The sequence below is a fragment of the Pyxicephalus adspersus genome, chromosome Z (genome assembly GCF_032062135.1).
Source record: "Pyxicephalus adspersus chromosome Z, UCB_Pads_2.0, whole genome shotgun sequence".
NCBI classification, from domain to species: domain Eukaryota; kingdom Metazoa; phylum Chordata; class Amphibia; order Anura; family Pyxicephalidae; genus Pyxicephalus; species Pyxicephalus adspersus.
The window spans coordinates 11,353,496-11,378,188 of NC_092871.1; the positions used below are offsets into that span (position 1 = coordinate 11,353,496).

Consider the following 24,693-nt stretch of genomic DNA (forward strand, 5'->3'; position numbering starts at 1 on the left):
GCAGTATTTAACGAGCACGGCAAGCAGTACAACTATAACAAATGCCTGAAAGCCTACAATACTGAAGAGGATGATCACTGTCGTGCGCTGATCTTCATCTGTACATAAAACATAGGAGTTATGTTACAGTAACATAGAAAGAACATTCTATTTAGCACTATAATTTAACGTTAAATTTTGTGCAAGTGTGACACTTCCAGGTGTTATTATCAACCAGACTTCACTGTATGCACCCTGAAAATACCTTTATCTGCTTTTCTCCTAAGGAGGGCAGCACCATATTTATTTAGGCATTATCCGGGGTCAGTAGGCCTTTGCCAATGATGATTCTTAACTTTGTTACTAAAGATTGTTTTAAGAAACAAGAAAAAGCAGAATGTGTTTCTAGAAACACAAAATATAACTGGGTGTTAAAGTTTTAGGCTTAGTCTACACAAACTGTTTCCCCAGCATTTGACCTGAGGCTTTTTTTAAACATTCTTTTTATATATATATATATATTAGGAAAAATAAAACTACAAATGAAAGCAATATATTTCACATATTATATGAAAATAATACAAAGTAAATATTAATACACAGTAAAGTGAAAATCAATAAATGTGGTATAACAATAAACAATACAATCTCTAGTAACAAAAGGAAGGATCAGTACCAGCGCATTTACTAAAACTAAACTCTAAAGAGTTAGGGACACTAGTATAAACTGAGGAATTTACAATGTGTGTTTGTGGATGGTTATAAAACTCAGAACACTGGGAAAGGAGAAGGGGAAAAAACAAAAAAAAAAATCCCCACGCGATTACCTAGACATTTGAACCTATGTAGGGGGCAGGTGGTTTCTGTGTTCCTGTGAGGAGGAGAATTCAGACCAAAAATACAAAGTGTTAAATAATTTCCTATGAGTACCTCTAGCTGAGGAGATAAGGTCTTCCATTCTGTGTATCTCGTGGACTCACTGGAACCACAACCGCACTGGGGGGGGGGACCCAATTTACGCTAGTAAGCAGTGATACACGAAGAAGCTGCCACAATCAAGTGTCTAATAACTGATTGATCTCTTGTAAGTTTTAACTGGAAAGGAATTGTGCTGAAGGAGAAAAAAAGCTGGATCATTTGGTATGTGTATCTCCGTCATCTGTTGGGTTATCAATCAAACTGTATCCTAAAATGGGCGAGCTTTATCTTAAACATTGCTTGCAAACAAATGAGGACTTTTATAAGCATTTTTAGCAGGACTTTGTAATCTAGAAGGTCCCTTTATCAAGGAATCTCCCAGATCCCTGCCACGCCACCCTGGGGAATGAGTACAGGGGTACATAAAACTTCTTACTCATTCCCAAAAAGGGTTAAAATATGTGTAAAAAATAGGGCAAGGCTTTAATGGTAAAGTATTTTTTAAATATGTGTGTGTTTGTGTAACAAAATTTTTTTACAGGTTATCCCACAGCTACAATCATGATATGAGCACAGCTGTGGGACTCCTCCTGACAGTGAGAGATCCCCGGGCACTAGGGGTTAAATGAGGACAAGGCTCCCCATTCACCTCTAGTGCTCTGTGATTTGCAGAGAAATAGGAAGCCCTGATGACAGCTCAAGCATCATCAGGATTCCTCTTTCCTCAGCCAATCAGGGAGCAGAGCTATGCTGACAGCTCCGCTCTCCTGATTACTACCGCAGCCCTAGAGAAGCTGTCACATGTGTTCTGTATCCAAGAACACATACTACAGCTCCTTTAGGGCTGCGGGAGAATAAATGCAGCCGTGGGAATCATCCTGTCATTGTGGGATAACCTGCAAAAAAAAAAAAGTTTAGTTACACAAACACACACACATTTAATAAAATAATTTAACACTAAAGCCTAGTCCAATTTTTTTACACATATTTTAACCCTTTCAGGGAATGATTAAGGGGTTTTATATACTCCTGTACTCATTCCCTGAAAGGGTTAAAAGTAAACCTTTTATAAACGCTTATGTGAAATTGCGGCAAATCACAGTAAGTTACGGTAAATGTGTCATAGGTGTTTATAAAAGTTTTTTTTAGCGTTTTAAAGTCAAGCTTTAAAATGCTTGAAAAAGAGCAAAAAAATGCATATAAAGGTTGTAGGAACAACAATCCGTTTTTAAAACCATCCGTGTATACCCAGCCTTCATGTAAAGATCACAGAGACTGTGATCCAGGGAATATCTTATTGCCTAATGTGATCAGGAAGGATTTTTTCCCTGCTGGAGCAAGCTTTTTTGCCTTCCTCTGGATCAACTATGTCTATAGGGTTTTATCAGGGATATGTTTATTTGTCTACTGGTTGAACATAATGAACTTATGCAATTTCTCAACCTGACTACCTATGTAATTATGCAGCCTCTCACCTTTTCACTATTTCACTTGATTGAAATGAAGCAGTCTGATCACCAGTGGAGTGCTAGAACATTGGACTTCATTGTAATGATGCAGTTCTTTCATATAGTGTTTTCAGTAGTATGAAGATGTGTTATAAAGTTGGAATTAACCTATGTGTTTGTAAAAGATTTATTTTTCTTTTAAATGTGTGCACTAGATGTTATCCCCTGGTTCCTTACTTTGCTGAGATGCTTCCTCGTTCACCAGCAGCAGTGTTCCTTGTTCTATCCATTTTGTTCTTGTATCGGCAAGCTCACAGTAGTATATCCCGGAGTCTTTCGCAGTCAGATTGACAATAGTAGCACTCATTTTATCTTCACTGAACATCACTCGGTTTAGTTTATCTGATTTATTAAGAAGCTTCTTCTCACAGCCCTCATGCCAGGTGATAGAGACGGTTTCACTCATCGGGTTATATGAACATTTTAAGGTCACTGATTCCCCAACTCTTGCTGTAAGGAGACTCAGGTCTTTTACTATCGCGTTATTCTGTCCACCTGTTGTGAAATTTAAAAATACATAAAAAGTAAGGAAAACACTAAATAAAAATACAGCATATTCTCACAGTCCTAGTCATAGTCTCATAGTTTGTACATTTTTACTTTTTGGAAGGGAGGAGTGTTATTGCAATTTTTTATAAATATGTAACAAACCTGATACTTAGTTTTTTATATATAAATATATTCATAGAAATTACAAACTATTTGTGTTTCTGTCTATTAAACGCTTCCAGCACAGCCTTATAAATATATACCTGGACTTGAAAAGGGTTTTTGCGGTTGGATGTGGAATGGGGAAAAGTTGTTTCCTAAAAATAGGTATAGCATCCCAACACTTCAAATACTGATGCGGGTTTATGCCAAATTAGTTAGCAATATATCTTTTAATGTAACATTTTCATTAATTCACACTTTCTGCTTAGAAAAGGCAGCAGTATTGCATAATATGAGGTATACCACAAACCATTAGATATTTGTAAAATATTTAAAAAATGTCTTAGTGTCCCTCTTTTATATTGATACCAGATTTGTCTCCAGCCATGCCTTACTGACAAAATAAGGGGGAGCAAAAAAAAACTGTGTTCCCCACCTCCTGCCAATAGGAGCTTTTTGGCCAGGTAAAAAGTGAGCCAGTGGGCATTTGCTTCACCCCCTTCACGCCAATGGAGTCTTTGCAGTGGAGTATCTATACTAAAAAAAGGGTTACGTCCACTATCTGTTCCACAGATGGTTAAGGGTGTTTGATTGTGTCTAGATAGCCACCCCAACTATAGGAAATGAGTACCAAGGTACATAGTACGTCTTATCCATTCCCAGAAACATTTTAAATAGGACTTAGAAAGAACAGATAACTTGATTTTTTTTTTATTCCATCTTAACCCACCCCCCTCCAACCCAAATACTTACATGGCGTATTTTTTTTTTCTTAATATTTGAAGGGGGAAAATTGAAAAAAAAAACATGGGCTTGGTCTGTATATAATTTCCCTATTTTACAGGTTAAAGTATTTAGTATTTTTGAGTTAGTTATGATGGGTCAGCTGCTCTTAAATGATCTTTTGTGCATGATTATTGGCCACCAGTAGATGGTGCTATGTCCTAATGTAAAATATGTAACAAACTTTTTACCCTTTACAGTAGGACACAGCACTTATCTAACAGTGTGACCCAAGTATATTTCAGGCGGTTTTATACTCAAGTGTATATGGTAATGTAGATATAGCAATTTTAGCCCAGCAGTGTAACCTGTTAAGGTAAATTTAACAAGATAAAGATATCAAAAGTTAGTTCAAAGAATAGGGTCGTCAGTTCTTTTGAACAGATGCCAGCTGCTCCAACTGGCAAGATAGAAAGTGACAATATGAAATAATAGAAAAAAAATATTTCTGACTATAATAATATTATAATAATAATAAAAATATAGAAATAAAAATGTACATTTCCTAATAGATGCTTATGTCTAAGAAGACAATATAATTTCATTTTTAGCAAGGGTGACAAAGTTCTCACCAAAAATATTTTACCACTGTGAACTGCTTACAAAAAAAAATAGTATTTTATTTTGCAATAAAGATGTAAGACAATAAAATCTTTGCTTTATTTGTTTTAAAAACTTTCTTTTTTATATCATAAAACTGAATAGTTAATTTTAGAATCACAAAAGTTACCAGGATCATATTGTGGTGGCTGTAAAAAGTGCTTTTATCCTGTCCTAGTTACAATTTTTTGTTTTTTCTTTTTTTTATGCTCATGAAAGAAAAAAATAAAGAGTGCAAAAAAAATAAAAAAAAAGAAACAAAGAAGATGGGTGGTAAAGATAGACTTTTATAGCCAAATATAGTAATTAATATATCAGAGGAGTAGGTTGGTCACATTTGGGTAGGTTTTAATAAAACTTTGCAATCTAAGTTCACATTTAAAGAGAATCACATTATTACCATCTTGTGTAAATACGAAACGAACAAATGATGCAGTACTTATATATTCATGCCATTAAGGCTATGTTAAGACTGTCGGTGAGGCTGCAGTGCAGTTACCACTTCTTCATTTTCCTGACCCACTTTCTCGGATGAGACACCCGTATGTAATGTCTGACCTGTAGGCAACCTATAGAGAATGAATGGGATGGCAGTGACAGTTCATTGCCACCGGCTGTAATATGTGCTAGTGATAGTTAACAGATTTGGTGGCTAAACTGCCATGTCTTCCAAAAAATGTGTCACTGCACTACAAGTAAAGTTAAATATAAAAAATCAAAATAAGAAAAGATGATTAATAAAAAAGAAGTGTTATGAAGTCTTGTGGGGTACAGGTTGAGTGTGCTATATATTGTATGTATGCATGTGTGCAATTTATTTATACATATAATATTCTTTTGTCTTTTTTGCTCTATAGCCCTCTGTCCTGCCAGTTCTATTTTTCTTTTTGAGTACTGTATGTATTATGTCTCTACAACATACATTTTGGTAACAAGCCCAGAAATACCATGCCTGAACTGAATATTACTAATTCTTTATTTTAAAAATTAAAGTGAATCAATTATTCACTATTTCTGCAATATTTTACAAGATTTTATCAAAATCGATACTAATTTTATATTAACATAAATTTTATCTGCTATTATATATTATTAAGAATGTGTAACATTTACATTTTTGTTTCTTTGTATGAATTTCTTTATATCTTTGATTATGTATTTAAAAATACATCAATTTTGTCTACTACATGAAGTTAGTATGGATTTTTTTTATTTATTTTCAAATTTGATTGCATTAACATTGTTTTCATTAAAATTGTAGTATGTTTGAATTTGGATTTTTAACTCACTAGATTTTACTATACTGTATGTATTACTGTTTATGCATATACATACCTACACCTCTATATACTTGTGTAGGTATATACATAGCCGTACGGCTCACTCATATAACTTTATTTGTTTATTGGAATTTGACATCAGTTGGTTTGATGTGATGATGAATTATTTATGAAGAGGAAGTTCTGAAAAAGCTTAGCCACAAAATACGTTATATGTTTTTTTAATATTATATAAAAGGAACATTTTTAGTTCCCATGTTTACCTCTTCAATACTTTTGTGCTGGATGTATCTGCAACAAAAAGCCAACTGTAACACTGTAAAATTAGTAAATAGCGTGATCAAATGTAATTTATGTTTATATTAAATTAAAAGTAATGAACTTTTTTTTATCTTTAAAAGTATTTAAAATGTTAGGAAAATTCCCTTTTACTCTCCATGGATCTGGTTGTTTAAGGACATACAATGAACTAATTAGGTTATTAATTTATTATGTAGTTTATTATAAGAACATATTCTGTATTTTGAATTCACTTTTGAAATGTGAAATAAAGCTAACAGATCTGTTTTTTTAAGTGTTATACTGAGATTTTTTTAAATACAACAATAAACAAACAATGTTTGTAATAATAATAAAACTTCATAATATAACTTTTAATAATTTTGGGATAGATTCACTCATTTGCAACCCATTTACAAGAGATCTTAAGCAGTAAGTGCGTGCCCCTTGGTTAAGCTAGGGGTAAGTAAATGATTGCTGCTAGGACTGGCAGGGGTAAAGGCACATTTAATATTTACTCTATTTATTGGTGGTTTAACAACAGCTTAAAGACATATTAGGTAAGGATCTTTTAGGTTTTTATTAGGTGCAAGTTGATGTGTTTAAATATATAAATTTCCAAAAAATTTACATTTAATCTATCCAAATTGGTAAGCAGATTTAAATTTATTTTACTAAATGGAGACCAACTTTAAGTTTAGAATATAATATTGCATAAATTAGGATTTACAAATGTTTGAATGTAATTTATTTTTAATAATATTTTTCTAATCAGTTCTTCCATATCAAATAATATATTTGTGTCAATAAACTAATATAATTTAATGAAACTTTATTTATTTAGTCTATAAGATCTAGAATTTGTTTTTATAAAAAGCAAAAAAAATGCTTAAAATGTGGAATCAAATCCTACTATTAATATGTTGATTTTTAACACCTACCTGCAATTCACAAATACAACCATTCTTCAAAAATTATGTATGCAGAAGATATGCAAATTAAAAGTTTTCCGTTCCCAGTTCTGAATTAGCCCTTCTAATAGAAAAATCCACCCTTACCAGATAGTAGAAACAGCTGGAGCAGTATGAGTATAGGATTCCTGTAAAAATACATCCAAATCTTCATTTTGATGGTCTTAGCAATAGATAAAGAACCGTACACTGTGATTTTGAAGTTACTTTACAAATCTCCTCCCAAAGCCCAACCCTGTCTTCTCAGCTATACAAGGTAAGAAATGTGTGGTTAAAGTTATGGTTCTGTGCTCAGACTGCAAATCCTCCTAAAACAAATTATGAGCGGCTGTAATTACTACATAGACAACGCAGCAGAAATACTGATGGAAAGAAATACACTTTTAGCTGAAAATCAATAAATTAAACAACTACTAGTTGCAAAATATTTATTTCAAATTTATTTTGAATTTTAGTTTTGATAGCTATTAATAATGAAATACAGTTTATGGATTTGCTCCTTGGTAGCAAAATATATAAAATGTACATGACAGCTCACCCAGGAAACTCAGGAGACGGTCCTCAGGAGAAGGGCCTCTCCAAATTTTCGGTGGTTGAAGAAGGTCTCAAAATGGGCCTGATTTATGAAAGCTCTCCAAGGCTGGAGAGGATACACTTTCATCAGTGAAGCTGGGGGATCCAGTAAACTTGGAATGAATTTCTTAATGCTGGACCAAATCCAGTCCAGGTTTGCTGGATCACCCATCTTCACCGATGAAAGTGTATCCTCTCCAGTCTTGGAGAGCTTTAATAAATCAGGGCCTTTGTGTACAATGGCACAAAAGGGAAATTTTCTGCAAATTGGAGAACAACATATAAAGATGCAAATCCTTCAATTTACAACTCTTTGGGATGCATAAATCCTGTTAACATTTTTTAATTGATAGTTCTGCTTTCAACATTTCAAGTTAAGGTAGCAAGAAAAGAAAATGTAGATGTTCATGTTGTACCTAAATAAAGAATAATAATAATAAAAAAAAAAGAAAAACTTTTTTGCATTTTAAAATAAGTTGTAAGGTTCTAGGAAACCAGATCATTGACCTACATTCTATTTTTTACTTTTTACCGTGTGATACTATAATAACAATCACTCGTGTGTGACCATAATGTCAAAGGCTCGGATGACACTGTTCGTCTGTGGTATACTATTTTTATCACTGTTCAGAAATGCAAAATTTGTCATGAACATTTTCCTGTCAGTGGTCAGTGTCTCTGCCATGCTGTGGCTTTGTAGCTATGACATCTACTTAAATGTGCAAAAGAAAGAAAAAAGTTTTCAAAAGATCTATTCTATGAACAATAAATGCTTGTACCTCCATACAGGTATAGAAAACACAAGTAATGCAGCTACATAAATCAAAGTATTTTTCCGGTGACGTTTCTATTTAGGAGAATGCAGAAAAGGAGAGAAAAGCAGCACAAGGAGCCAATTAGAAGTACAACAGTGCAAGGATAATGGTGATAGGAGTTGAGAGATGAGCTCCTGAGTCTGCTGTTTCTACCATTATTATCCATTCTGAGGCTGTGTGGGAAGGAGACATAAAAGTAAAAGTCAAACTGCAGCAGTAAAAAAAAAATAGATCTCTTGCCCCGTAGAGCAGATAGGATTGAATGGATAGAAATCAAAATGGCGAGTAAAAGAGCTCCCTCTTGTGTTGTGTAATTACCGTATATACCAGAATATATACCGATCAGAGCCAGGGTACTTACTTGAAAATAGAACAAAATGTTTTGATTTTTTAAATAAAATGTGGCCGTCACTGCTAATATATAAAGCAGTAATTTATAGAAATGCCAAAAAAATTCATGTGAGGTAATAAATCCATGTTTTGTTTTTCAACACATTTATTTTACAGGGAAAAACAGTTAAACCACATGGGCTCAGTCTGTAAATTGTCCCCCCTCCCTTTTTTTACAGTTTAAAGTATTTTGTACTTTTGAGTTGGGTATGAGAGTATGATGGGTCGCTTACTCTTACATGTTCTTTTTGCATTATTGTTGGCCACCAGTAGATGGATCACCCAGCTTCACTGATGAAAGTATATCCTCTCCAGCCTAGGAGAAATTTAATAAATAAGGCCAGCAAGAGTTTGTTACACATATTACATGAGAACACAGTGCCATCTAATGGTGTGACCTGACTATAAACCAAGTGTAAGGCCCAGGTCAAGCAACAGTACTTGCCAGACAACAGTCCCCCAAAGTAACGCCGCACTTCACCTAGAAATCCCCCGCTCAGCCAACCAGGAGACTGGTTGTGTTTCCCAGCACTCGGTTTCGCCCATAACTTGGTGCGCAAGGGATGGTGTCTGGGAATGGGCTGGCAGAGGATCAGGAGCTCACAGATAAAGCAGTACCAAGATTCCAACAGATACCAGTCCAGAATACAGAGCAGAGGTCATACACAGATAATCCATCCACCAGACGAAGTGCACAGGGTGCTCTATTTCGTAAAACAGTGAATCAAACATTCGCTTGTGGAAATCTACCAGGTTTAGGTTTCAATGGCAGGGAATGACAAATTACCTTTTTCATAAATTGTTACTTTCCATATGATTCAATAATAATGTATTTGTAAAAAACAAAAAACAAAACACTGCTTTCAGGCAGAGATGACATCACTTTGGATGGGGCTGGAAATTCTCCATGAAGCATTTATCGCTAGCATAAATTTAAAGATGTAATGGCTATCTTTTATGGAATGGTGATAATAGAAGGGGGGATTATGGTTGGAATACTCCTTTTGGGCATATTTTTTGGGGGTATCCTTTCTAGAACAAAGTAAGGTTTGCTGACAATATGAAATCAGTTAAACTATTTATCAGCAATATTGACTATAGCCATGGGGAAGACAAGTAAATAATATTTTACTCCCCTTATGACCAGGATTTATAGATTACTGTCCTCTATGATGTGATGCTGGGATGTTCTTTATGTGAGTGAAGTATTAGTTTCCATATTTGATATTTGAAAGATGTAACTACAGTATATCTAATGTTTAAAATGTTTTCATATAATATTCAAATGTTTTAATAAACTTTTTTAAATTTATTATATAATGGGATGTGGCAATAAAAGTGATTGTTAAATACTTTTGGTTGGATTTATAAATGTATTTATTGAATAAATACATTTATAATAAATAATAATTTATTATTTAGGTACAACATGAACATCTATATATTTTTTTCATACTACATTGACTTTTTAAAATGTTAAAACAGAACTATCATTTAAAAAATGTTAGCAGAATTTATGCATCCCAAAGAGCTGTAAAGTGAGGGATTTGCATCTTTATATGTTTTCCTCAAAGTCGGCATAAGTCAGTCCAGGCTGCAACTCCAAGCCCAGCTATACACTGGCACTGGGGACTGGGAGCAGAGAGGCTATAAAGTCTCAGCAGCCAATAGCAGTGCAGGACTGAGTCCGGAGCTGATCAGCCTCTAGAATACCCTTCAGCTGTGCACAGTCTAACAATGGATGCTGGGGATGCCATAAAATACATCAGGCTGCACAGCTAAAGGGGAGCAGGGGCTGCTGGTATCTTAGTTCTCCTGGTTGCTGCAAATGACATCACTGGACAGAACAGACAGAGTTTTATACCTCGATGGTGCACAGCATGGACAAATGAGCATCTCCTAACACAAAGTTCCCTTACAATGGAAGTGATCTCATTCCATTTATCTGGCAGCCTATGTCACCTTTTTCTCCTCAGTCTTGACACTTCCAGGTGTGTCATATGCTTTTACTTCCCCATGGTTGTTCTGTCCTCTGATCCCTTTGTCACGATTGTGTTCTGTAGGTATATAAGTGTTGGAGGATGGGGTGTTCTTCCTCTTACTGATCACTATTTCATGAAGCTCAGATCAGGGTAAAAAACAAAAACGGTGTTGAGACACACATAACACAGTAAGCCTGGTTGACTGCAGTAATCTTAAATTACTGTATATGGCATTTGCACCTAAGAAACAAAGTCTTTATATTACGCGGGTGTGATAATTGAAGTGTGGTGTGCTGTTGCATCTTCCATAGTCATTTTCAGCTCGAAATCATCTATCTTCTGGTAGGTCCACAGAAAGACTGGACGTTGGTGAAGATTCCGTATCAGCGTTTGTAGCACCTCTCATCTGTGTTCTATGAAATTTCTTTCTTCTAAACAAATGTTCTTTTGCTTCCATGAATTTTCCAAACATGCACCTCTTCACTAAAGCCCATTTACGGATATGATCAAGTCTTGTATAAGCACCTATGAACATATATCAAGTTCTAGAGCAAACTGGCCCCTTTATCAGACTGTGCTTTTGTTTTTTTTCATTTTGCTGTTAGCTGGTCTACAACCCTTTCTATCACCTATGGGAACAAAAGCTTTTGAGCCGTGGGAAAGAGATGTTCTTCTTGACATAAAGTGTTTTTGCTATTTTTTTCAGCAGTTTCAACTTTGTTGTTGGAGTGTAATATAGAGATGGTGTATTTAAATTCTCCCTCTCTGGAAAACCATCACCACCATATCCATGATGACTATCCATGATGGATTCATGCAATCATTTCTGGATGTATACTTCTGGATAAAATTACTAGTGTCCGTCATGAAAAATTGCATTCTGTATGTTGATTCCATCTCTAAAACCCCAGTGGTTTACAATGCAAATTAGTGTCTTCTCTTTTCGGTCAGCCATTCATATAGAACAGTAATTTTTAATGAGTGCATAACCTTATCTTGTTCATTATGGTGTTGGAGTTTGCTCTCTGGTAGTATTTGTAGTCTGGTATCAAGCACCCCTTAAAGTGGAACTAAACCCATGATACAAACCTATTCCCATCCCCTCAAAGGGTGCCAATATCTTCCTTTTTCTTTTCCTCCTTATAGGTCTTAGAGGAACCCTTCTATAATTACTATATCCACAGCACACAGTACATTAGTGTGGGGTTCAGTGGGAAGAATGTCTCTTACACTGATGGTCAGTGGGAAAAATGTCACCCTTACAGACAGACAAAAAGATTATTGGGGTCAGTTAAACGGACCTGAGAGACACAAATTGCTCATTGCTTTCACATATACTAATACATTTAGTTCCCCAAATAATAATCCTATCTAGGGCTTGTGTTTTCTTTTTTTGGATCCTTCCCTTCTCTCTAAGATTCTTTTATAAACAAGTCAAGAGATTACAATGAAATCTGGATAGATTGAAGGATTGATCCTATAAAAAATATTATTTATAATTATTTTTCAATATGGACGAACAAGTATATCAAAATTACTTAGCAGATGAATCTTGGTTATTGGGTAATTTGTTTATATTGTTAAATTACTTCTATCAACTTCTATTAGCACATGCATAGACACTGGCGAGGTTCAGTATGGAAGACAGTGGTATATGGCATTGTATCAGTGATTTCTTATAGCGGTATATATGAGAGTGTCCTCAGTTTGTCTGGTCCTGGGGTGTTGACTGATATTGCTTTTGGTGATTTCAGCATAGTGAATGCCAGACTCAGCATCTGCTTCATCTGCTTCTTCCTTGTGAACCTGCCAAAGAAATATGAGACACATACCATTATTAGCTTTTTAGAATAGTAATCATACTTAAAAGCTTATTTTTTTTATTGTGCCAAATTTTTACGCACACCTCACCTACATTATGTAGTTCAGGTTTGGACAAAAAGAGGTTGCAGAACTGAGAAACTAAACTTATAAGAGTCATTGAGGAGCTCCGCTATGGGAAATGTTAATTGCACTGAATTTATTCTCCTTTGAGAAGAAGTGTTTAGGAAGTGAAAATGATCAGCTTGTAATAATACATATATAATCCATACAGTAAACTTGGGGCAAAGTTGGACATTCCTTACAGAGCTAATAGAATGTAGAATAGACTTCCACAGGTGTACGTTTCAGCCTGCACATTAGATTGGGTTATAAAAAAGACTGAACATGTTTCTAAATGCACAGAAAATACCTGGCTGTTCATATTAAAAACAATAATTCCAAAGCTTGTTGATCCAAAAAATATCTTATAATATTCTTTTTGCATTGGGGAATAGAGAGTATTTTGTTCTCTATTTGAGCAAATAAGACATTTCTTTATTAACTTTCCCTGAATCAACTAAAGGTTTAGGATTATGTTTGAATAGGTTTCTAGTTGATTGATTCATTCATTTTTTAAGAGACTGCTTTCTTTTTTTATCCTAGCTATGTATTTATGCACTTCATATATATTTACTTCTTGTTGCATTAAATTGCTCCAATTAGTAATGAGGAAATTCATTTTCAAAATGGCCAACCGCAAACTTTTTGATTTACCTGACTATATACATGTATGTGTAGTGTTCAGGGAATCTGTACATGAATCATAATTTTATGAATCACTTAATTGCATGATTGTTCCAATAAAGGTATATTGAATTTAGATATTTCTCTTCTAGGTTGGTTATCAATAACTAGTTTACTCTTTGCAGAATTAAAATTAGTTGGTTTTCAAAACTGATGTTTTAACATCAGATATGAAAGTTTAAAATGAGATGTTGATTGTTCACTTGAAGTTTTACTGTAGCTAACTGTGGAATTATTAAGTTCTAGACATCCATATAAAAGAAGGATTATTATGTTTTATTACAAACTAGATCTCTACCAAAACTATATTATTTATTAATCTTTGACAATATATATGCTATATGTTTGTATCTTGTATGTGTACAATATACAAATCATACAACCTCTGCAAATTTATACCCCTGAAGAAGCCTATAACAGGCGAAACGCGTTGGGAATCATGCGACCATAACACGTCCCCTTCTTACTTTGTTTTCAATCTTTATATGTACTTTGACATATAAAGGAATTGGAAGAATTGGAATTGGAAGGAATCTTATGTCTAGATTAAAGTATCTAAACCCTGTGACAATAACAGACATTTGGATATTGAGCTTAAAATAAATAATGTGTACCTTAGATGTATGTACTAATTGTAACTTGAAAAATACACACTTGATTAATTTTTGCATAGAAACCTCCTGAGCCTGAAACATCTTTCTTTCCCCTTTTTCCCCTTATACCTATACTATGAGCTGGTTTCAAAGCTGTCATAATTTTGTACAAGAAACCCAGCCGTATAATGTAATAGTAACTAAAAGTCTTATAAATGTGCCATTTCCAAGGATATTGGGGGGAAAATTTGGAAAATTGGGGAAAATCACTGAGATTTGCTAATAGTTGTCACACAGATGAATAAAATGAATGTTATGTAAAATAGCAAATGCATTGTATTGTAGTGAAGTGAGCTATCCATCACGTCTTAAGCACTGCTCGTGTATTCTCTGGTGATGAAGTGACTATAAGACAATGGCCAGCATGGCCTAAATATCAGTCCACTAAGAGCCAAAGGAACCAAAGGTGCTGTTAGGATAGCAGAAAATGCAAGATAAAGGTCAACCTTTGTGAACACCTTACAGCCTGACATTGCCTGACATGTTTGATTTCACAGGGAGACAATAAAATACAACTGCACAAACATCTATCCCTAAAATGATGATTCTGTCCATCATAGTAGTAGCAGCAGCCAGAGAACAATTAGGGGGACATAGCCTAAGAAACACAAGCTCCATTGTATACATCATCATGTATATCAAGAATTCAAAAATCAGCTTGTTATAGTAAAAAAAAAAGGCATAAATCCATCCAGTACAACCACTAGGGAAATAAACATAGTTGACCCAGAATAAAGCAAAAAAGGGAAAACGATAATTTCCATAAGGCAATCGATGTTTCCTGTATGAACAGTCTCAGTTATCCTTAGTTTTTACTTTAATCTCCAGTTATGTTCTGTGAATCTAGAAATAATCCGGCTTTTTCCTAAAGCAATCTATAGAACTTGCTAGGACTACTTCCTGAGGGTAGTTTATATTTGTATAAAGTATATATTTATTTATAACGTTATTATTTCTGTGAAATCATTCTCTAAATGGCTCTGCCCAAGCGCTGTCTCAAATCGTATAGACACTGCGTATAAAATTGAGTATTCCTGAGCTGCCTGTACCTGTAGTATCCTAAAAACAGTACAAAAATATATATACAGTATACATATTGTAAGCTATATTGACAATAATACTTAATTATTAATCTTATTGCTAATTTACTTACTGTTTTCTGAAGCTCAGGGGAACCTGAAAAAGATGAGAAGTAAAAACGAATCATTGACCAGGTAACCTTTTTTTATTACTATGAATCGAATATATATATTTTAATGTTAGTTAGAAAATATGATATATTAATCACTGTCTAAAAAAGAGAATTTCCTATTTCTTGTATGAGGCAATGCTTGTTGGTATGACTGTTCAATCATACTAATTTACCTTCCATAGCAACCTGTCAAGTTTAGGAAGCTTTATAAAAGTGTAGTTTTGTAAAACAGCAACAAGAAAGGAAGTGTTGCTTTGTATTCAAATAAATAGTTTCCATCTATTGATATCTGTGGCCAGCAGTGTTATATACTGTGGTCTGCAGATTTTTTGTGTATTCATTTTTATGAATAATCCCAGCACTCTATCTAGTAGTTGGGTATGGATTTTGCCAAGGGTTTGGTGAATCTTGTCCAAAATTCAACCACATGTCATAAATAACGTTTTGTGATCGTTTCCTGGGCTGAAAAAAGTGCTGTATAAACTGGAGTTGAATTATTAAACCTCTCCAAGACTGGAGAAGATAGACTATAAATGGAGAACCTGGGGGATCCAGTAAATTTGCTAGTTGGCAAATGTATTCAATCATGGACCAGATCCATACCAGATTTGCTGGATCACCCAGATTCACCTAAGATAATATCCTTCTCAAGTCTTTAAGAGATTTAATAAATCAGGCTCACAGTGTGGTTCAGTCCTGTTGGGACGGGGAGTATTGATAGGAGGTATTTCAGAGAATTCTCCTCCAATGGAAATGACAACAGTGATCTGCCAAATATCAGTTCATTTCTTTCCGGGTTTATATGTCTAAAAATGTCTGAAAATTTCTTTTACAGTATATTATTATAGTATGAGTATAATAAAGTTTGAAACACAAAATCATTTAAAAACAATAAATTGAATAAATTAAAAAATCTATATATTTAAAAAACATATATATTTTTGTTAAAATTTAAAAACAAAAATGCACATTATACTCATACTACTATACATACTATAAAATAAATGTTCTTGAAAACAATGTACTGCTTTTACACATAAAAATCCAATGTATTGCATTCAATACACTTATTTTGTATTGAATGCAATACAAATGGATTTTGAGTTTCCTGCCCTGCCCGGCCAGGACGTGCACACGCAGCGACGTCACCGGGAACTCCCCCGGTGACTCATCGGATGCAGAAGCAGGAAGAAGAAAGAAGACGGAGATCGTGGCACTGGACGGGGCGAGACCCCGGTGGATCAGGTAAGTGCTCTATTTACTAACCTTCCCTAAGGTGTTCCAACCCCAAGAGTGACTTGGGGTTACCACTTTTAGCAACTTTTTTCTACCCCCAGTCACACTCAGGATTACCGCTAGGGAGGTTAATAGGTAAACTATTGTTAAAAAGTATGGATGTTTCCACGGAGGACCAACAAATGCAAAACAAAAGAAGCACAGCAGGGAGAGGGTCTTTTCATATTTGCAACAATAAAAAATAATTTTTAAAAAATCATAAAAAAAACAGCCCTGAAGCTGAATATGGTCAAATTTTCAGTCTTAGTAACAGCAGCTACTATATTTGACCATTATATTTTTCTCCCACTCAACCTCAATAACCTCAGTTTGAAAGAAAGTGTTTTTTTCAGGGAGATTTAGAAGCAACACAAGTTGCTTTATCAAACGGTAATAGAAACGGTGAATAGAAATTGGTCAGTATTTCGTTGTGGCCGTCTTTAATTTCACTGATGCAAAGCAGATCCCACCACTGACCAATTTCTATCAAACTCTCATTAATTTCTGTCAAGCTCTCACTGATAATTATGAAAACAAATATAAAATTGGTCAGCAGCAGGAATATTTTAAACAACAAGACCAAGCCTAATTTTACTAGTGACTAAATATACAAGCTGTGGTTTTACTAAAATGAGGGGTCTGATTTACATATAACCCCCTATTAGGCACTTTTGGCTCTCTGTTCATTGTTCAAATTGCCATGGAGAACATTATTTTTGTTTCTATTTACCTGGATCTGCCCAAAAAATCACCAGGACTGCAAATTTCAGCCTCGCAGGATTTGCCTTGAACCCATTGAAGTGGCAGACCCCAACATCATCATGTAAACTGGAATAAAAAAAGCCTTTCAACACTGTCAATGAAGATCCTCATTTATCCAGGTATACTTTGTATTAGTTAGTCACATTCAACTAGACTTGTTGAACTTTCCAAGCTGTTCCATGAATTATACGAGTGTAGGACGGAATATTTCCCTACATTAGTGGAACTCATGAAGCAGCTTGGACTGCTGCAAAGCTTCTTCAACATTACAAGTACTGGTCCAGTAAATTGGATCAGTTATTACTAGAAGTGTCTTCAAACTGCAAGACAGTAAAAAAAAATCTTTAAAATTTAAATTTAAAACCATTTACATTTTAGATGAAGTAGGGAATAGATGAAACCCTGTCAGGTTTTTGCTTATACAGGTAGTCCCCGGGTTACATACGAGATAGGGACTGTAGGTTTGTTCTTAGGTTGAATTTGTATGTAAGTCGGAACAGGTACATTATTTTAATAAATGCAATTAGGACAGATGTTTGTCTCAACATATTATTAGGCAAAATGGTGTCAGTTACTGTATAAAATCTTCACTGTGAGTTATTACACAAACAAAGCAAAAAAAAAAAAAAAACCTTTATGGAGACTAGACATTCATAAAAAGTTACAAGATGTTACAGAATAGCTCATTTTTTAAGATCAACCACAACCTCAGCTGTGTTTAGCAAATGATTTCTTCCCTAAGTCATGCAAACCGCTCCAATCAAGCCTCTGTCCTGCACACAGGGAAGCCCCGTTCTAGGAGTAGTCCGTATGTCGGATGTCCTTAAGTCGGGGACTACCTGTATGCTGTTCTGTATAGGAGGTAAGTCTTTACTTGTTTTTTCTATGTATACATGGAGATAGAGAAAATTCCACCTAGTGGAGTACACCCGCTTCTGTGACTATTGCTGCAAAATTAGTTTCGTGTAATACAGATATGCTGTGTGTGGGGGGGCGGGGGGTGACGGGGAGCAGCTCTCGTCCACAATCAAATATGATTTTTCCATAAACCCCAATTATAACTCACCTCTGTGGCAAACTTTAATGAGCACAGCCAGCAGTACAATTATAACGCAGATCAGTAACCCAATAACCATGTAGAGAATGTCCACTTGTTCAGGTCGAGCTCCATTTGCATCTAACAGAGAAAATTTTATCAGGGGAAACAATTTTTAAACATATGTAATACTTGCACATTTTACTGTTCCTATTAAAGTATTGAGTTCAATTTACAGGTCCTTCAAGTATAGGAAAATAAGTGATCTGCTGAAATACATTTAATTCTTCATTTTCTAATATTGGGTAACAACACAGGAACATGTTACCTGCTTATGCAGAAAATCTAACCCTGCTTGCTGTCCAGATCTATCAGTTATTTATTTATTGAGTGAGAAAGAGAGGCACGTAGCCGTAAGAATTAGGCGCAGTGCCTACATGACCGGGTGCTGGGGCCTAGCCCAGAGCTTTTAAGGGGTTAAGAAAAAGGGTAGTGTTGCCAGAAGGGGATGGGCTAGTGTACAACGTGGGAGAGGAGGAGATTAGGAATGGGAGATGTTAAAAGGGGCTGGACGATAGTGAGAGGCCCTCTTTTGGACAGAAAAAGTTTCCCGCCCACCCTCCCTCTTATGTTTAGGTAGAGTTGAGAGGTGGGTTCGTTTTAGAGGTTGGGGTCTTGGAAGGCAGGGATTCAGTGTATTGAAAAGGGGTGGATTTTGGCAGGGGGGATCCCCTTTGGTGGGGTCTCCCCTTTATGGTGAACGGATGATTATGGCTCCTGAAGGCAGTGCTGGGCAGCTAGGGGCCAAGGCGGAGATGTTGGAAGGGTTCAATTCTTGTTGGGTGGGATTTTGCCTTCTGAGACCTGCAGCTTGGTTGTTTGGGTGTATAATTGGGAGTTTGATAACATTATGGATACTGTTGTAATGGTTATGCATTATTAAAAGGGGAATTAAGTTGTTGGTTCATTAAGCTATATTCAATGTAATATGTTAACATTATATAATCCCGTTTAATAATAATTATATTAATAATGGAGTGTTATGTTAGTTTATGTTAATGTATGCTTATCAAAGTGTAAAATGTAATTTATTTTGGCATTTATTTATTTGGATATTTGTTTTTTAATTATTTGGAAAGTTAAACTTTATTTATTGGTGTTTTAAATAAACGGCTGCTTGCCAGCCAATTTAAATCCAAGATTTTGTGTGGGGGTATTTAATGGGGGGGAGTGGCTGGTATGCAGGGGGAGTTTGGTAGTAGAAGGTAGTTATGACAATGGTGTTTATAAGGGATGGGCTAGAAGGTCCGAGCTACCCGCGTCAAGTCCACATGAATTTATTGAAATGGCTTTTTTCAGTTTTTTATTTTTCTTTATTACAATGTAGTTGCCATCACACAGAGGTTATGGGACTTGCCCCAAAATACTTAAAAGCTTATAGAGCTATAACAAATCCTACAAGAGCTTTAGGCATAGGGTACAGGATCCAATAAGAATGCAGCCATTTTGGAAATAGACATTTTTGCTCACTGGATTCAATTACTAGAGACCATTGATTATAGATTTCAGTGATTACCATGCAACAGGTTGGACATTTCTGATCTGAATAAATACAGAGATTTATGAGAAGGCGACTGGCTTTTGTGCTGCAGAAAAAAAAATGATTAGTGTGCTCAAGATACTAAAAATAGAATTGTGGTAAAGATTAAATGGTGCAGAGTGCAAAGCCTTTTGGGATACATGACGGACTTCAAGTATTCAGGCTGCTCCTTCTGTGCATGCATAGAAAAAAAAGGGCTTTTCCAGGCACTAAAAAAGTGTCAATCTCAAGCACGCTCAGTGAGATCGGCACACATTTTTTTTACAGATAAAGCAGGCTACGTCACCCGATCTCACACCAGCGAGGTCGGGTGATAAAGCCAAAAGAAGGAAAAAGATGGCAGCATTCAGCACTTACTCTGCTCCAGGACAAAAGAGGATTCATGGACAGCACAGGACTGAATCAAGACCAAGTACAATTGACCTATACAAGGTTTGGTGCCAAACCTTGTTTTGGTGAAAGGTGTGCTTACCTTTTTCCCTTTTTTTTAGTATTCTTCCCCTTAACTACTGCAGGGTTGCTGTGCATCCTTTCGGCTTGTTTGTAGTTATGTTTGTACTTTTTCATACAATGTAATTTTGTAATGTATATGTATATTTTATTATTATTATTTGTACTATGGGCAATATTGTTTGTTACAGTTGTTTTGGTTCTATAATTTCATTTCTTACATTTGCCTATACATTTATATTGTTATTTTTTCCCTAAAATGACCTTTTGCCACATTCTGTTTTTGTTTTATTTGTTTATTATCCCCTGTACAGCTGTTTTGATGGTTACCGAACAACCTGACCCTGTATGGCTTGAGGTTTTAAATCTTTCCCCAATTTATTGCAAAACTGTTTGCATTTGTAAGGCTTTGCTCTACAAGCAAAGTTTAGGCCCAGTTTAGGCCCAGTATAAAATACTTATTAATAAATTTAGTACCTTCAGTTGCTTCTGTAATACTTTTAGAAGAAGGTGTCATGGTTACTTTAAGTCTCGTTCCATTCCCTTTTATCAGTTTTCCTTCCGTCGTCTCGATTAGGCAGCAGTATATTCCAGAGTCGGACTCGGCCAGGTTTGATATGGTAATCAAGTGGTTTAAGGACTTGAAGGTAACTCTACATGACTTGTTGACAAGCTGTCCCATCTCACAGCCCAGCGTCCAGGATATGGCGTAGGATGAAATTGAAGTAGTCACGTTGCACTCTATAGTCACGTTACCTCCCAATTCAGCAGTGATTAAAGCCGGCTGCTTCACCATTATGTGACTTCCACGGCCTGTTTTAAAAATAGTGCAGTTAGTAATATGGCAACATTTATACAGAAAAAAACTTCAATTTGTCCAGTGATTCTGGAAAGTGAATTTGAAGGAAAATAAACATACTACAAAGCTTCATACTGTACACATAGAAATCTGTTTACACTGTTGATCCAGAGGAAAACAAAAACACCTTATAAAGCATGATTCAATTTGATCCAACATGGAAAAAATGATTTTCTTAGCCAATTGGATGTTTTCTGGGCCAACAGTTACTGATGTCATTCCTTATGAAATGTAATACCCAGTTATGTTCTAAAAAAGTATCCAGCTTTTTCCTAGTACAATCTATTGAACCTTGTAAAACCACTACCTAGGAGAGCCGATTCCACATTTTCACAGACCTTACAGTGAAGAATCCCTTCCTTATCCAGAAATTAAACGTCTTCAGACACAAGACACTCTTTTCCTCTGCAATGACCCCAAAGTGAACAATGGGGAAGAGAGTTCTCTATATGGACCATATATATATTTATACAGGGTGATCATATCCCCCCCTTATACGTCTCTTCTCAAGGGAGAACAGATTCAGTTCAGCTAATCTCTCCTCATAGCTGAGCTCCTCCATTCCTTTTATTAGTTTAGTTGTCCTTCTCTGTACTCTCTCCAATCCCACAATGTCCTTTTTGTGAACTGGTGCCCAAAACTGGACTGCATATTCCAGATGTGGTCTGACCAATGCTTTGTACAGAGGCAGGATTATGTCTCCATCTCTGCAGTCTATTCCTCTTTTATTACAAGAAAGTACTTTGCTAGCTTTAGATATTGCAGCTTGGCATTGCATGCTGTTATTAAGTCTATGATCTACCAGAACCCCCAGATCCTTTTCCATTTCTGACTCCCCCAAATGTATTCCCCCTAGACAGTATGGAGCATGCATGTTGTTAGCCCCCAAGTGCATAACTTTACATTTATCAAAATAAATGTCATTGGCCAATAAAAACTAGGGGTCCCAACACTGAACCCTGGGGTACACTACTAATAGGTTTCGACCAGAGTATGAATTATTATTTACTACTCTCTGAATATGGCCTTCAAGTCAGTTTTCTACCCAATTCAGTGATTTAAAAGAGTCTCTAAAAATTGAAAACAAGGTCTTTGAAATAACATACAGGTGCATTCCTTTGGGTCCTGGTGCTTTAATCATCATCATTTTTTTCTGTTGCCCACTATTCTTTTAAAAAATGTGCTTGTTTTATCCCGTCACCAACCCTGAGTCATCTTGTAGAGCGCCAATGTGCTCAGACCTGATCTCTTTGCAATTTTTATCTTTGATTGGGTGATTGTCTTAATTTCACAACTAATCTTTCATGTTGAATTATTGCACACTTGATTTCATGTTTTTGTTATATTTTTTATAATATTAAAATGATTAGGTGATCCTTCATCTTTTTATTTTGCCCTTTTATTACTCTTTATGAATTTTTTAAAGTAGCTGTGATCCACATGCATTTTACTTTTTTGCCCCCTATATGTATTGACCATGGGCAAGTCATGGTCAGTAGCTGTAAGCAGTGCAAATTTGAAGCAAAACAAATATCATCTGTTTGTGAATTCTTAGAGCTCTATTTTTAAAGCAGGGAATCTACCTTCAAACATTCCCTGGTTTATTATTAGAACCCTTATATTTGATTCTCAAAAAAACACGCAGGTAGGTTAATCACCTTTCCCTCAAATACTGACCTTAGACTGTGATAATGACATATCACTATGGTAGGATCATTAGATTGTGACTATGGACATTGTACAGAGCTGCATAATATGTTGGTGCTATATAAATACTGTATAAAAATAATAATAACCTAGTAAAGGTTGGGAGAAACCAAACATATTTACTGCTAATGTGAACAATTGATTTTTTTTCCTGGCCTTTGGAGCATTTACTGTTTTATAATAGAATTAAATTCTCCACTACGTAGGAGCAAACCTGGATATCTGGACATAAAATTCCCTTTTTAAATGGCATGGCAGGAGTGTTCTGGATTTTGTCTTCCCCATGAACTGAAATTGGATTTATTTACAGCAAAGGATTGCACAGTGAGTTTTGTTGCTTTCCATTCTGTTTTGTGAAATAATAAAATTAGGGAAATGCAATGCAAAAAATAGAGGTCAAAAGAAGAGCACATTTTTTACCAGTTAGTGGTTAAATTTACAGAGAATTTCAACATGCCCTTTACATAAAAACGAGATGCGGTAATAAGACCAAATGACCACAAGCATGCATGTGTCTCATATTAAATGTAATATGTTGCTTTAAACAAATTCAAAAAAAGTTTTTATTTCCCTTCCTCAAGTGTATGAAACAAAGATTTGGTACTTTGTAGCTATAAAGCCCTATAAAACGCTCAGAGATATGGAGATATGTTTTTGTTAGTTATGGATAAAGTAGTAAACTTCCTCAAATTTTTCAATAAATTTAAAGTTTTTAATTTCAGCTCTCTTTGTATTTGCGTTTGACACCCCTGAGTAACATAATAGGTCAGGTTGAAAAAAGACATGTCAATCAAGTTCAACCACCAGGTAAATAAACGTATCCCAAATATAAAACCCTATGGATATAGGACATCAGTGCTTTTAGAAAGTGTATAGAAAAGTCAATGCTTCAAAATTCTTGGAGAATTTGCCCAAATACAAAAGCAATATATTCTTACCGGTCAGAATAAGGGAAATAGAGACGAGCAGAAGACACATGTACAAATTCTGTATGATCTTCATTTTGTCTTAGAGCGGAATATTTTTAAAATGATTGTTACACTGATAAGGTCTTTATTTTAGTCTGTAGCACTGCCCATTTCTGGCTGACTTTACAGAAAGGTGTTATAAATGTGGCCTCATCATTTCCTTCTGGTCTATAAAAGAAGCTGTATGAACATTTCATAGGCTGTAATGGGCATTGTAAGTTTGCATTAACAGTGTAGGAGAAGTCCTTTTGTGTTCTGACGTGGCAGTGATTCTGTGCACAGAGCCAGGTTCACACATTTTCAGTGCCCTGATGCCCTTTATGAGTTCAGCAATGGCAGCTTCCATTTTCTTCCAGCAACAGGTCCACTTTAGTGGCACAAAAAGACTTTGAGACAATCGTCTATTTCTAAATTTGCATTACCAGTGTAGAAATATATATATATATATATACACATAAAGAAAATACTTTAACATTAACATTTACTTTGAATCCTCCTCAACTGTGTTTTATTTTTTTTTTTTTTATTTGAATATCTGTTTACTGGTATACAAATCTAAAGGATTGTATCAATAAATGATTATGGAATGTCCAAACAACCAGTTTGGACAACAAGTGGAAGTGTGTTTGTATACAATAGTGCTAAGATCAGGCAGCACAGCACAATGACAACAAAGCAATAACACAACTACAAATGTACACAGGAGTTGTGTGGGGGCAAATCAACATGAGTGAAAATGTCAGACTATGAAAACAAAAGAAATAACATAATGGCAATTTATTCAGAAAAGGAATATGTACATAATACATTCAAATACCAACACGTGACAATGGGACAAAGGCAACGAGGGGGTTA

At 35.3% G+C, this 24,693-nt stretch overlaps 1 protein-coding gene across 1 annotated transcript; it reads right to left on the reverse strand.

Annotated features, from left to right (window-relative positions):
- Nucleotides 1–12,279: 12,279 nt before the first annotated feature.
- On the reverse strand, nt 12,280–23,917 carry LOC140343884 (uncharacterized). The gene is made up of 5 exons (XM_072430786.1): nt 23,809–23,917; nt 20,782–21,117; nt 18,285–18,395; nt 15,143–15,165; nt 12,280–12,535 (listed from the first exon to the last, which is right to left on the reverse strand). Exons 1-5 carry the CDS (start codon nt 23,870–23,872, stop codon nt 12,395–12,397), a joined length of 675 nt encoding a protein of 224 aa, XP_072286887.1. The 5' UTR covers nt 23,873–23,917; the 3' UTR covers nt 12,280–12,394.
- Nucleotides 23,918–24,693: the final 776 nt, after the last annotated feature.

What these genes read in the sequence shown, in the direction of transcription:
- LOC140343884 (XM_072430786.1), bottom strand. Translation starts at nt 23,872, where the DNA reads ATGAAGATCATACAGAATTTGTACATGTGTCTTCTGCTCGTCTCTATT. An exon ending in TATTTCCCTTATTCTGACCG is followed by an intron (nt 21,118 to 23,808) that starts GTAAGAATATAT and finishes TTTTTAAAACAG; the next exon opens with GCCGTGGAAGTCACATAATG. An exon ending in CATTAAAGTTTGCCACAGAG is followed by an intron (nt 15,166 to 18,284) that starts GTGAGTTATAAT and finishes CATCTTTTTCAG; the next exon opens with GTTCCCCTGAGCTTCAGAAA.